The sequence below is a fragment of the Kwoniella dejecticola genome, chromosome 2 (assembly GCF_000512565.2).
Source record: "Kwoniella dejecticola CBS 10117 chromosome 2, complete sequence".
In the NCBI taxonomy this organism is placed as follows: domain Eukaryota; kingdom Fungi; phylum Basidiomycota; class Tremellomycetes; order Tremellales; family Cryptococcaceae; genus Kwoniella; species Kwoniella dejecticola.
This window is the reverse complement of record NC_089302.1, coordinates 1,711,392-1,724,463: the sequence shown is the minus strand read 5'-3', so window position 1 is coordinate 1,724,463 and position 13,072 is coordinate 1,711,392. Positions and strand designations below refer to the sequence as shown.

At 48.9% G+C, this 13,072-nt stretch overlaps 7 protein-coding genes across 7 annotated transcripts; 3 read left to right on the top strand and 4 right to left on the bottom strand.

The window, feature by feature from the left end:
* Nucleotides 1–451: 451 nt before the first annotated feature.
* On the bottom strand, nucleotides 452–2,080 carry I303_102077 (uncharacterized protein; the record flags this gene model as incomplete). Its single annotated transcript, XM_018405135.1, has 4 exons — nucleotides 452–956; nucleotides 1,044–1,389; nucleotides 1,489–1,742; nucleotides 1,812–2,080. 4 exons carry the CDS (start codon nucleotides 2,078–2,080, stop codon nucleotides 452–454), a joined length of 1,374 nt encoding a protein of 457 aa, XP_018265416.1.
* Nucleotides 2,081–2,664: 584 nt separating this feature from the next.
* I303_102076 (uncharacterized protein) lies at nucleotides 2,665–3,690 on the bottom strand (the record flags this gene model as incomplete). Its single annotated transcript, XM_018405136.1, has 2 exons — nucleotides 2,665–3,460; nucleotides 3,560–3,690. 2 exons carry the CDS (start codon nucleotides 3,688–3,690, stop codon nucleotides 2,665–2,667), a joined length of 927 nt encoding a protein of 308 aa, XP_018265417.1.
* Nucleotides 3,691–4,342: 652 nt separating this feature from the next.
* I303_102075 (26S protease regulatory subunit 8) lies at nucleotides 4,343–6,001 on the top strand (the record flags this gene model as incomplete). Its single annotated transcript, XM_018405137.1, has 7 exons — nucleotides 4,343–4,405; nucleotides 4,482–4,584; nucleotides 4,641–4,760; nucleotides 4,847–5,433; nucleotides 5,513–5,647; nucleotides 5,718–5,811; nucleotides 5,880–6,001. 7 exons carry the CDS (start codon nucleotides 4,343–4,345, stop codon nucleotides 5,999–6,001), a joined length of 1,224 nt encoding a protein of 407 aa, XP_018265418.1.
* Nucleotides 6,002–6,269: 268 nt separating this feature from the next.
* Nucleotides 6,270–6,979, bottom strand: I303_102074 (uncharacterized protein; the record flags this gene model as incomplete). Its single annotated transcript, XM_018405138.1, has 3 exons — nucleotides 6,270–6,519; nucleotides 6,648–6,776; nucleotides 6,924–6,979. 3 exons carry the CDS (start codon nucleotides 6,977–6,979, stop codon nucleotides 6,270–6,272), a joined length of 435 nt encoding a protein of 144 aa, XP_018265419.1.
* A 332-nt stretch (nucleotides 6,980–7,311) lies between these two features.
* Nucleotides 7,312–8,601, top strand: I303_102073 (uncharacterized protein; the record flags this gene model as incomplete). The annotated part of the gene is made up of 7 exons (XM_018405139.2): nucleotides 7,312–7,320; nucleotides 7,504–7,585; nucleotides 7,785–7,969; nucleotides 8,074–8,114; nucleotides 8,195–8,275; nucleotides 8,357–8,382; nucleotides 8,489–8,601. The coding sequence occupies 7 exons, from the start codon at nucleotides 7,312–7,314 to the stop codon at nucleotides 8,599–8,601; spliced, it is 537 nt and encodes a 178-aa protein (XP_018265420.2).
* A 271-nt stretch (nucleotides 8,602–8,872) lies between these two features.
* I303_102072 (uncharacterized protein) lies at nucleotides 8,873–10,631 on the bottom strand (the record flags this gene model as incomplete). The annotated part of the gene is made up of 5 exons (XM_018405140.1): nucleotides 8,873–9,006; nucleotides 9,089–9,266; nucleotides 9,390–9,893; nucleotides 10,011–10,199; nucleotides 10,275–10,631. 5 exons carry the CDS (start codon nucleotides 10,629–10,631, stop codon nucleotides 8,873–8,875), a joined length of 1,362 nt encoding a protein of 453 aa, XP_018265421.1.
* Nucleotides 10,632–10,944: 313 nt separating this feature from the next.
* On the top strand, nucleotides 10,945–12,976 carry I303_102071 (uncharacterized protein; the record flags this gene model as incomplete). Its single annotated transcript, XM_018405141.1, has 4 exons — nucleotides 10,945–10,960; nucleotides 11,021–11,988; nucleotides 12,108–12,223; nucleotides 12,286–12,976. The coding sequence occupies 4 exons, from the start codon at nucleotides 10,945–10,947 to the stop codon at nucleotides 12,974–12,976; spliced, it is 1,791 nt and encodes a 596-aa protein (XP_018265422.1).
* Nucleotides 12,977–13,072: the final 96 nt, after the last annotated feature.

Below are 13,072 nucleotides of genomic sequence, written 5' to 3'. Positions count from 1 at the left end.
GGTGACAAATGTGGGTCTGCTGATTGATGTATGATGGAGGGCTATTTGTTGGTGGAACTGGACTGGGAATTGCGGGTTCACGCATATGGAAGTTACTCTCAGCTCGACGCACAGACATTCATATTTATATATCCATATACCTGTAATCTTATCGATGATTGATAATGCCACTTTCGATGCGCGTAAGCATCGTTATGTAAATTGATTATTCATGCATGCTGGATCGTCATGCTGCTCACGTCAAGTTGGTCGATTACGCATAGCCGACGGGGAAGTCAAAGCAAATTACGTTACTTTCGCTTGTTCAGTGGATGTGGCGCATTGCAGGTCACCAATGTCACAGGTCATCGATTATAACACGAAATGCATAACAGCTATATCGCTACGAGCACTACCATGTTCTCGATCAGATGATCGGTATCACGAGCTGGAGGTAAGATTATTGGACGCCTCAAAAGAATGATCCTAGCGTCCCGCTTCGACTGTTAAGGTAATCCTCCACGCTTGTAAAAGCAGGTACAGTCACGACCCCAGCCCGCCCCGTAGCCGGATTAGTCACCCTGATCTGACGCGGCCACGCCGTCACGTTACTGTTCGCATTCTGACTGGCCTGCGAGAAAGGCGTGTTGAGTCCTTGAGAAGCTAAAGTATGTCGTAGAGCTTGTTCGGGAGTCCATCCTGCTGGTACGGTGATCTCGGAATTTCCCACAGGTATTTTCCGATCGAAAGGGGCAACAAAGCTTGCGTTGACACTGGGGTTCATCGTGGAAGGGTTCCAAGCGGAGCTTGTGCCCAGCTGATTCAACTGTGATAAAGCTGTCGACACTGAGCTGTTGGTGGGACCAGGGGCGGAGGATTTGAGCCATGGAGCTTGTTCTGGTCCGACAGCTTCTTTCGCTCTTTTGACTTGAGTCATACGTCGAAGTCGGGATATGACCGACTCCTTCGCTCTTTCGCTAAATCGAATATCTCAACATTTCAGCTTCGTTGGACTCGCCATAATCTGCAGTCTCGAGTGGACGCATGAGAGAGGAGGGACCTACAATGCCATCCGCATTCGATCGACCTTACGGGCAGCCTCTTCGGCGCTGAGACCACCGAAGTCCGCAGCTGTCGGGAGTGACTGGTTGTACGGAACATAGCCATTACTGTATGGCATCGTGCTTACTGGGCCGCTGTAAGAACTGCCCAGGGGCGGTATCACACTGTAGGGTGTCCCAATAATAGGATTGTTCCACGGTGACGGCATCCCGGTTCTGGGATCAGTGGGAAATCCGGAATATGGGAAACCTGGAGGTGCGTTCTGCCATGAGGGTGGGTATATGTACTGCGAGTGTGACTGTCCGGCTGGCTCAGCGATACTTTGCAAGTACCAGGGTGTCGAGGAACCTGTACGGGATGCACGTCAGCTTCTCTTGATTTTCGGTATTACCGTATAGGAAGCCATTGGACAGCTTAGGTTATCCTCAAGCTCAGAGGAGCCCGTACCTTCAGTAACCTTCTTTCTCTTCCCCCTCAGCTTTCGTCTGCTAGACGGAGTATAGACCCCATCTGAATTTGATGTCCACCCGTCACTCTCATCTCCGCTAAATTGGTTCGCACCGCTCATAGTGTTTTCGGTGCTGTTGCTCGAGGACTCCCTGTTATCTGGGGCGCGGCCGTGTGGGAAAGGCGTTTGGTTTCTTTGATCGTACGGTCTGTATTGACGTGGCGGCGTCTGTGACCTATCCTTATACTGCTCACTGCAGCCTCCCATCAGCGAGCGACATATGCCGTCTGTATCGCGAGCGAAAGGGGACTAGTGGACATACAATTCATCATCCATTGCTCGAGTACTCGCCCTGCCTCGAGGAGGATAACTTTCGGAATCTGCTGACGAGCCTGTCTTGCCACTAGATCCGTCTGAGGGGTTTTGGGTCTCCGATTCGTCCTCTATATTTTCAACGGTAGCCTTATAAGGATTTGCAGCTCCCCGGCTTGAGGTGCTAGTATCTGTGAATCTGGGCTGCGGATCGTCCGGTAATTCTGTGACCCTCTGATCCGGTGGCGGCAACTCGCTTGATGCGTCGGATGAAGACATATCAGGTGATTGTAACCTGTGGATCGGCGTTCAATGAATTTGGAAAGTTGAATGAGCAACTGATCATCCGTCTCAGGCGTGCGAACCGAGACCGAGCTTGTGGTATATGAGATCATGAGATTTAGGCTGTTGTGATCCAACCTCTCTCCATCTCAACTGACGTTGAAAGTCAAGTGCTGTGCGATAATTCAGAGCCTGTTTGAATTGTCCATCCGTTCAGATCGTCGACAAAGGAGATCTTCGACAAGGTGTGTGGAAGGTCCGGAATCATTGCAGAAAGGAGTGTAAGATCAGTGATACGATGGGATAGCACAGTAAAGTACTGTAGAGCCGTCTGTGGCAGTTGAGTTGTTTGGCTTGGATGACTTACTCAGTCTGTTTCTCAGAGATACATACAACAATATATATGTCAAATGCCCGAGGCTTGATTGATACATATACGTTTTCAGAAGTCAACATGATTATCAATGGATTCTTCGGTTCGGTTTCCCAAACATTATCATAGACACGTAGAATGGTATTTCATGGTTTCCCGCCGATCAGTCTATAGCCATCACCCCTCTCTCCATCATCAGTCGATCTTCTCAGACCTCCCGCCACGCTTCCCATTTTCTCACTCCATCAACAACCTTTAATCTCACTCCGCGCTGATTGCGATCGCTATCAACCAGCACCACCAAATCATCGAAGTCAGCATAGCTCTCCACTATCGCTTGGTACAACGCGAGATCGTCTTCAGTCTTGCTCAGCCCGACCGTCAGACAAGCTAACAGCGCAGGCATGTCTTCTTTCTCGTCGTATATCGGCAGAGGTGGCCGCTCAACGTTCTCGTCGTTCTCGTCGTGTGTCGGCATGCCAGGTAGCTCGTCTGGTATCGTAGGCGGTGTTACCAGTTCCGGAGTTGTGTTTTCAAGTGAACTTGAGGAGCGCGAGCGGATCAAAGACGGGGTTGAGACGCCGTCTTTTGCATCTTCCGGAATTGAGGTTACCAGGGTCGATACTGAGGAACGTCCTGAACTTGAGGGGGAGTCCGAACGAGACCCCACATGGGGATGAGGCGAAGATAGCTTGGGTAACGAAGTCAAAGGGGCGACAGGCGTCGTTCTTCCCTCTGCGTCTGTATCATCGTGCGTGCTCGGAGATGTGCCCTTGAAGCTGGCACTCTCGATGACATCCGCATTGGCGCATTGATGTAGAAGCTGCGTGATGATACCTGGTCGATGTTCTGTGTTGTTGGAAAAACTACTCGCAGTGTCGTGGGCTGACTCCGTCTCTCTGTTTGCTCTGTTCGTTTGACTGCCCTCGGTAGGTGTCATCCTCGTCCATGCCGCTTTGAGACTTTTAGGGATGTTCTTGTAGTCCAGGGCTCCAACAATCGATCTAACCCATCTCAAGATCAGTGCGTAGCCCTGTTGTATCTCGCATGAAGTCAAATCTCCAAACGAAATTCGACGCATAAGGACATGGTCGCTGACTTACTTGGTAGACTCGCCATTTTGAGCTTTTCCAAGGCGAGTGGCGGTGACTGTGGGAGACTTGTTCGACTCCGGTTGAGAAAGAGGGAGTTTGGGCTGAACGCCACCAAACGAGAATATCGGCTTATCAGACATGTTATATCGCTGTATTGAGATCTGATCATACAATTTTGAGAAGGATCAGTGGGTGCGAGAAAAACGGTCAGCTGAGTCCCTTATGTACATCAGAAAGTCGTGTTTTCGGCGCCGCGATGCAATGCGTACTCCAGAATGATTTTAGGTTATATAGGGTACACAATCTTTCGTCGACGCATTGTCCACATATGCTTTCTAAGCTGAGTGGGGAGTATGCAGAAAGTCATCCATTGCGAAGCCCGTCAGGTGTTAGGTTATATACTTGATACATGTCAAACTGTCTCTGGTGCAAGGTTGAAGGTTGGCTAAGGGATTTGTGCGTTTGTATGCCTTACGTGGCAATAGTCTACATAACTAATAGTAGGGGGGTATTTGATTCCGTTGTATGGTATCAGTGTGGATTCACCCACTTCGTCATGATGAGCGCTGTCGCGTCTTTCTATAAGTGCATTTGAACCTCCAATCCAGTCAGTCAGTCAGTCATCTCGATTCGATTGATGATACGCAATTCACATACCTAGATAGACAGCATCACGCCAGCAGGAGCAATATAGACTCTCAGGACCCAGAAGACCGACAGGAAGTAAAACACACGGACTTCCGCCTTCTCTCACGCTTACCGGTCTCAACTCAGCCTCAATCTTTCCTCAAGATGGCCGTGGCTACCCAGAAGATGCCCAAGACCCCTTCGTCGGTCCCAGGAGGAAGTATCAAGGTGAGTCCAGGTGCCCTCTAGCTTCTCAGTGCGATCCCTCTCGATCGTGAGCTGAACCGACAATGTGATTTGGCAGACATATTACCAAAACAAGATCGAAGCTGCTGAATTAGATATAACCAAGAAAACCCAAAATCTCAGGCGTCTGGAAGCTCAACGAAATGCTCTGAACACAAGAGGTCAGCTTTATGGCAATTCTCGATGCAGAATAAAAGCTGATAATCATGACTCGCAGTGCGTTTGCTTCGGGAGGAATTACAGGTACTTCAAGAACCTGGAAGTTATGTTGGGGAGGTGGTGAAAGTGATGGGCAAGAAGAAGGTGTTGGTAAAAGTACAACCTGAAGGCAAATATGGTGCGTATGAGTCAGCCCATGATTATTGTTTATAAAGCAGCTGAGCCGAGCTGAGCTGAACGTATCGTTTTGCTCTGTCTACATAGTTGTCGATTTCTCACCCGATATCCCGCTTTCATCGTTAACACCCAACATCCGAGTTGCCCTTCGAGCCGACTCATACCTCCTTCATTCTATCTTACCTAACAAGATCGATCCTCTGGTCTCCTTGATGATGGTGGAGAAAGTACCTGACTCGACGTACGAGATGGTTGGAGGTCTAGATAAGCAGATCAAGGAGATCAAAGAGGTCATCGAATTACCCGTGAAACATCCAGAACTATTCGAATCGCTCGGTATAGCCCAACCTAAGGGTGTATTACTTTACGGTCCTCCCGGAACAGGTAAAACACTCTTGGCAAGAGCGGTGGCGCATCATACGGATTGTCGATTTATCAGAGTATCCGGATCGGAGTTGGTGCAGAAATATATCGGAGAGGGATCGAGGATGGTCAGAGAGTTGTTCGTTATGGCGAGAGAACATGCGCCGTCGATCATCTTCATGGACGAGATCGATAGTATTGGATCGTCCCGAGGAGGAGAAGGCGGAGGCGGAGGAGATTCCGAAGTGCAAAGAACTATGATGGAGCTCTTGAATCAGCTTGATGGGTTCGAGCCTACCAAGAATATCAAAGTAGGTCTAGCTAATACAGCTTACCATTGTGCATTCACCAGAGTTGGCTCAAAAGCTGATGTTGACGGTCTGGCTTTAGGTGATCATGGCGACCAACCGAATAGATATTTTGGATTCGGCGTTGTTGAGACCGGGACGTATCGATCGAAAGATCGAATTCCCACCGCCTAATCCGGAAGCGAGGATAACGATCCTGAAGATTCACTCAAGAAAGGTGATTCTTGGTGCAGCTATCTCATCCACGGGGCAAGCGGGCAGCTGATGGTGTATAATCACTCTGGTAGATGTCATTACAACGAGGAATCAACTTCAGATCATTGGCCGAGAAGATGGGTCATTGTTCGGGTGCCGAAGTTAGAGGTATATGTACTGAAGCGGGTGAGTCAATTTCTGCATGGATTACAATCTGATTTCTGCAGCACACTGATTGCGTCCGTGATTCGCAGGTATGTACGCCTTGAGAGAACGAAGACAGTATGTAGGACAAGAAGACTTCGAAATGGCTGTTGCGAAGGTGTTGAAGAAGAATGCCGAGAGCAATATGAGTGTCAACAAGTTGTTCAGTTAAGGGGGAACCATACATAGCGTGATTGATGTTCGTGTGACAACATAATCATAGATATGATGCTGAATGCATACGCATGATACGAGCCATCACCTCAGTCGAATGCGATTCTCGCCGGTGCTCTGCCTCGCTATACAAGACCATGGTTTGCTCCAGATTATGCTGAGACTATGTGCATGAAGAGTCTCCTTCGTCTCTACAGTTGATGCATGTGACTGAAGTGCCCCAGTAGCGATCCCAGTCCGACTCAAGTGCAGTGCTTTGCCTTGTGTCAGCTCTCCGACTTGACTTCTTCCCCACTTCCTGCTCCTCGCCCATCACCTTTCAGCTCTATCCCTTCCTTACTTCCTCCCGCCGACATGTTCGCCTGCTCTTTTATCCGTTCCAGCTCTTCGTCCGTTATCTCCTTATCGTTCGGATCAGGCGCGAAGGAGGACATCGTGCGCACGAGCAGATCGAGGGATGATAAGAATGAATTGGTTGATAGACGCAATAAGCGGACTGTTGTGGTCTCGTAATGTCTATGATGTCCAGGAGGGGCATCAGCATAATTTACTCAACAGCGATGATTCCCAGTCGTTATCGCAGACCACAGCCCAGGGGAGTTTTGGGAAGGTAGTCTTTCGATTGCCCCATTCAAGCGACTCACGCTATGAGTACATCCCCCTCGGTGGATAATTCACGATGCACGAAAGTACCATTTTGTTCGCGGTCCACTTCGAGCGCTTGTCTGGCTATTTCTGCGTGTTGCGGGGTGTAGAATGGGATCCGAAGTGTTCTGTGCATGGTCAAGTAAGTCAAGTCAAGCCAAGTCAAGTCAAGTCAGCATTGTATGCTCCAAAACGTAAGAAACACATGGGGCGTTTGGCTAGGAGGAAATTGAGAGGAAATTGACAAGACTCGTTGGACCCAAAGTCGGACTCACGTTGTATGCCATCCTTCTCGCGAGGGACCAGCTTCGTTCTCGGTATGGACTGACATGTTGACTGACTTGAGAATGTCACCTTGTATTCTTATGCATCATGAACAGGAGCAGAATGATAGATATTGAGGTTTTTGACTGGGTCAAGTTGACCGATTGTCGAACCTCCACTCCGCTGAGGCCGTTTTGAGATGCCTCTCAGTTACCCGAGGGATAACTCGATAACACGATCTTTCCTCTCTGATCTTCTTCCAGCCTACGACTTGACATCAATAGCATAGATAATATACAACATCACCCACGGCTATCCCATTGGCAGGATTAGAAGCAGGTATCCTTCCGTCACTCCAATACACCGAACAGAGTAGAGTGAAGCAAAGCCTTATTCATCATGATCAAGGTACGTTAATTCTTCTTGAACTTCGCTTGCCGCCCGGGTGAAAGCTGACTCAACCATCTTATCGTACAACTACTCCTTTTCCATATCGACTCAATTGTGCATGCTTTGCTCATAAAACACGATTGTTCGCTCAACACTTGCTATATCTACGCTCGCAATCGCTCAATCCCTGGTACATCACAGCTCTGGTCAGTTAAGAAAGATGAGGAAGCAGCGAACAAGAAGAAACCACGGATGACTGCTGCTCAGTTGAGAGTACAGAAGGGTGCGTCTCCTCGCCCTCATCTTCTACTTCAAGGTCCCGCTTCCTAGACCATATTCAGTACCTCAACGACAATATCAGCAAAGCGATGCTTTTTGTGTTGCATGCCTGCTAGATCCTCAATATTGGTCAATATGGGGATTTCTCAGCTAACCTCGTTCCTCCACTACCCAAATGACTACTTTTCCCGTACATCCTACAGATCTGACCGAATTGGAATTACCGTCCACCATGACGACCCATTTCCCGGACCCAGCAGACGTCCTCAACTTCACTCTTACCATAACTCCCGACGAGGGGATCTATAAAGGCGGTGTATTCAGATTCACCTTTGTTATTGGTGGTGGATATCCTCATGAGCCGCCAAAGGTGCGATGTACCCAAAAGGTAAGTGAGGTGATTGTAATGTTCTTTCGGACTCTCGTCTGGGATGTCGAAGTTGGACTTAAATCAAAGTGGCTTATGCTGATGCTTATCCTTTCCGATTTTAGATATATCACCCGAATCTCGATCTGGAGGGAAACGTCTGTCTGTGAGTATTGGTCAAGGCTTGGACCCATTCCGAACTTCACAAGGACAGGAGCTCTATGCTGACTCAGTCAAACGATGCAGTAATATCTTGAGGGAGGACTGGAAACCCGTTCTCAACCTTTCGTCGGTGATGATCGGTATCCAATACCTATTCCTTGAGCCGTGAGCTGTTGCTTGTGATCGTTCCTCTCGAGAAGGAAGCACAGGAAATGTAGCTAATATGATTACCGATATCTATCGTAGTAATCCCGATGATCCTCTTAACAAAGGTACGCATGCTTCGAGCTTGACATTCCATCGTCATATGCTTTATACGCATCATACTGCCGCTCAAAGGTATGGTAAGCTAACTCAATGGTGTGATCGCTCGAGCAGAAGCAGCAGAAGATCTCCGACGTAATCGAGAAGGGTTCATCCAAAACGTGAAAAACTCGATGAAGGGCGGTACAGTCAAAGGCGAGACTTTCGATCGAGTCCTCAAGGCGTAGTCAGTCGGTCCATCAATCCATCTTATACCCGTCATTGAGCGCGCTCTCTTGAACATAGAAGGACAGGCATCCCCTAAGTCAAGTCAATTCAAGTGACAACCCAGCGGGATCAATAGAGAGAAAGAACGTCAAGGAAGTATCCATTGATCAGGATTTATTGTATATAAGTAATAAGTAGATATGCATTTTAGGTATAAATCATGCTGGGTATCGGTCATTAAGATCTGCTCAGACTTCTGCTCTCACATCTCCTTAAATGCTGAAGTTGATATCATTTTTTCCCTCTTCCATTCAACCATTTCCGTATTTTGGCCAGAGCGTACCAAAAACTCTTAGTGAATCCAGCTGTGAATAGCCCTTTGATCGATTGTCGCAATGCGGGCTTGTGTATTATCTTCCTGAGTTCTGTGGAGACCATCAGCATCAGCACTAACCTTGTAATCTTGTCTCGTTTCATTGTGCTGGGACCCAGTAGGCTATGACATACCTTCCGATATAGTCGACCTGAACTGCGGGTCTTGGATCCGACTCGAGATAACGGCTTTCTCGCTATCTTGATCGAGCTCACGACTCGCATCATTCAGATAATGAGCTAAGACGGACTGTCGTAATCTGGAAGGTAGCGATTTAAATAGCTCGACTTGGTATGCTGCTGAGGTGGGTTGCTGCATTGTGATGTGACCGGCATGATCGACGTATCCATCAGCCCCGCTCCGCTCTCTGCAGCCAATCATCCAATCATCTAATCATTTCATCACCGAGCACGAGGATGTGAAGTCCTGACTTACATACAATAAGGCCTCGCCATCACCTTTCCACCCATCTTGCCAATGCCATCCGCTCTTCTCCGTGGCATCTGGTCCTGCCCACATCACACCTCTCTGAGGGAGGTATGACCCATACATCTCTCTGAACCCCTCTCTCGCTCCTGAACCTCTGACGATATTCCTGACTTTCTCGGGATTCTCCCCGCCGGGAATCGACATTCTCGGATCTCCTGAATAACTCAGTCCGGCGATTTTCTCCCAGAGATAGTCTTCCTCGAATCGTTCTGGACAAAGTAAGAGCGCCGTGGCTAATGCTGATTTGCGATTCGTTTCTAATGCTTCGCCTAATACCGAGGACGACATCGAAGTTGAAGACGAAGACGGAGATGCAGATTCAGTTCGAGGGGAAGATGGGGAAACAAGGGGTAAAGTGGGTTTATGTAGTCGTCCTGAGATGTAGAATGTCTTCCATTGTGTCAGGTCTTCTATAAGGGCTGCAGTTGATATGACACCGTATTTCACTGACTATCAGGATCAAATGCAGATGATTGAAAATTAACATTAGCTGTTCGCCGTTTCCCTTTCTGCTTCGCGCCTACTTTGGTCGGGGATAATAGAGAGGGGAGGAATGAGGACACGCACAGTATTGTTGATCTTGACATCGGTGACATACCATACACCCGCACCCCACGTCTCTTGTATATGAGCTACACCCTTAGCTCCGATCAGACGAGCGTGTAAAGGGTAATGCGATGGGTTTTGGCGAAGATTTATACTGTGGAACTCGACGGGAGAAGAGGTGGATAGCAATAGATCCGTCAACGAAGGAGGCTGTTATGAGGATAGACTAAAGTCAGCTGCAAATCTCTTGTATCAAACAAGGGAGATGAGAAAGCGACAGCTCACGTCTCCGGGCTTGGTCTGAGCTTGCTTCATCACTCCACTCCCATAAGCCACTGCCCAGTCTATGGGCGCTTCGAAAGTATCTACGATAGGTCGTAGTCGATCATAAGAGGCTTTCTGATCTGGCGGTAAGTCGTGAGGCTTGCGAATACCGGATGAGATGTATCGGACGCTCAAGCGTATATGTATAATTCCTTCTTGAGGTTGGCGGTACTGCCTTGATTCGAATCTAATCGGGCGAGGTGGACTCCAGGTTGCTATGGTCCTTTTGCTGCTAGACGCGAAGGCGTGGTATACGCACGATCTTGCGCTCGGGAAGGGCAGCCTAGTCGTCAGTGAAGGAATGTGGAACGATGCCATAGTGATCCGAGCCTGCTGCCGGCTTGCAAGGAAGCTTCCCGGTACAAGTCAAGTTGAAGTGGACATATGGACCAGGATGGAGCAAGAAAGTGGAGGGATGGGTTTGTTGATGATTCTTGCTCTATAGTGTAAGTTCCTTGTGCCACATTCGCAGGAATTCCCGGTAAATCTCCGTACTGTACCAAGACAGTCGCGCTGCCATGACCTCGACCTCCTCTTCAATGACAGACAACATCAATGTTGAACTTCTGACGTTTTGTGGATACTCACTCCTCTAGATCGCAAGACTGCCTCAGGTACCCCCGTAGACAACATGTCCTTCGGCTTTGGTGAGTATCTCTCTGTTCCGGCAAGCATGAAGTACAAGCTCATTCGGTTGTCTAATACAGGCTCTTCCTCAGCTGCTAAACCTGCCTTTGGCGGATTCTCAACTCCGAACCCCCAAGCTTCATCGTCCGGACCCAGCACTTCCTTATTCGGCGCAGCACCCGCACAGCCTGCTGGCTCATCAACATCATTATTCGGATCCACAAACCCACAACCACAGCAACAACAACAACAGCCAGCTGCTGGCGGCGGTCTATTCGGATCAACCACAAATCAACCGTCCGGAACGAGTGGAGGGACTAGCTTGTTCGGATCAACTTCTCAACCACAAGGGGGAGGAGGTCTTTTCGGCTCGACAGTTCAGCAACCTCAACAACAACAAGGAGGAGGTTTGTTCGGTAATACTTCCACGAGCGGTACTGGGAGTTCGACAGGCGGATTATTCGGTTCTGCCAATGCCAACGCAAATCAACCAGCAGGCACAGGGGCGGCAGGAGGAAGTTCGTTGTTCGGGGGAGGCGGTGCTAAACCTGCAGGAAGTGGATTGTTCGGGTCGACGACAACAGCTCAACCGGCCAGCGGTACTGGCGGATCCTTATTCGGACAGCACAATGCTCAACAATCAGGACGAACAGGTTTATTCGGTTCCACGACAGGACAACAACCTCAACAGACACAACAAGGTGGAAGTTCTTTATTCGGAGGAGGGAGTACATTTGGTCAACAGTCTCAATCACAAACACAGAATAAACCTGCTGGCTCGTTATTTGGCGGAGGAGCCTATGCGACTACACAAACATCACAGCCGCAGCAATTCTCAACTTTCGCTACTGGTATAAATAACCCTCAACCTCAGCAACAACAGCAACCAAGTATATTCGGTCAGTCGATGATGAATAACACGAACACGAATATGAATGCGTCTACTTCTGCGAATCCGTTCGGAGTGAAGCAGGGACCAGATATAGAAACTAGGATAAAACAGATCCAGGGGGCATGGGATGGGAATAGTCCGGACTGTCGATTCAAGGTAAGTTGCAGCGTCATCATAGTGCCTAAGAGATCATCGGCGCGGTCACGTACGACGGCGACTATTGTTACAAGAAGATTTCAGGAGGCACGTGTTGCTGACTTCATCTGTTTTGACAGTACTTCTTCTTCAATGTCGTCGAGGAAGGTACTGCTGGTCGATACGGCAGACCGGCAGGAGCGAGCGACGACGCCAAGTGGGCAAAGGCCTTGCGAGACAACCCTGACCCAAATAGGTGAGTCAGCTGATGGCCGCGTGTCTTTAGATGAAGCTGATCGTTCGTTGCGGACCGAGTAGTATGGTCCCTGTCTTAGCTACCGGGTGGGCCGACGTGAAGAAACGAGAACAACAACAAGAAAACCTAGCTAGCGTGCACCAACAACGAGTCAAAGAACTACAAGCTGCATTATCGCATACTCGTCAAACATCTCTGTCAGCTTCGATCAGATTATCTAATCTCCAAGCTCAACAAACACAGCTCCTCCACCGATTGATACACGTCGTGTCCCAGACTCCGCAATACGTACCTCTGATACAATCCTCGGCCTTCAAGCAGGAAGAAGCCGACATGCAACGACAATTGGAAAGTGTCAAAGCTGAATTAGAAGGAAAAGGTAGAAATACTGTCAAACCTTCTCATTCCTCTTCTCACGGCCTGGGTCTGAACAACGGTAGATCTACTCCGGTGAATTCCAGTGGCGGAGTCGGCGCGAACAAGGGCAGATTGTTAGGACAAGTGAATGAATTATGGGGACACTTAGAAGAAATCCGACGAAGGAGGAAAATGTCAAGAAATGGTAATGACTCGAATGGTCACAGCGGAGAACATAATTGGTTAGCGGATGAAAAGGCTTTAGCTGAAGTAGCTGAGATCTTGTCGACGCAACAGATGGCGTTGCAGAAATTGAGTGGGTTGGTGCATGATGGACTGGAAGACTCGGAGGTCATAAGACATGGTCTGGGGATGGTATCCAGCCAAGAGAGGTGAGGCGAGGCGGGGAATGGGAGAATGGCAGCGGAAGAGGGCAGATGGGCGGCGAGAGAGGGCAGATGGGCAGCGAGAGAGGGGGCAAATCCGCGGCGG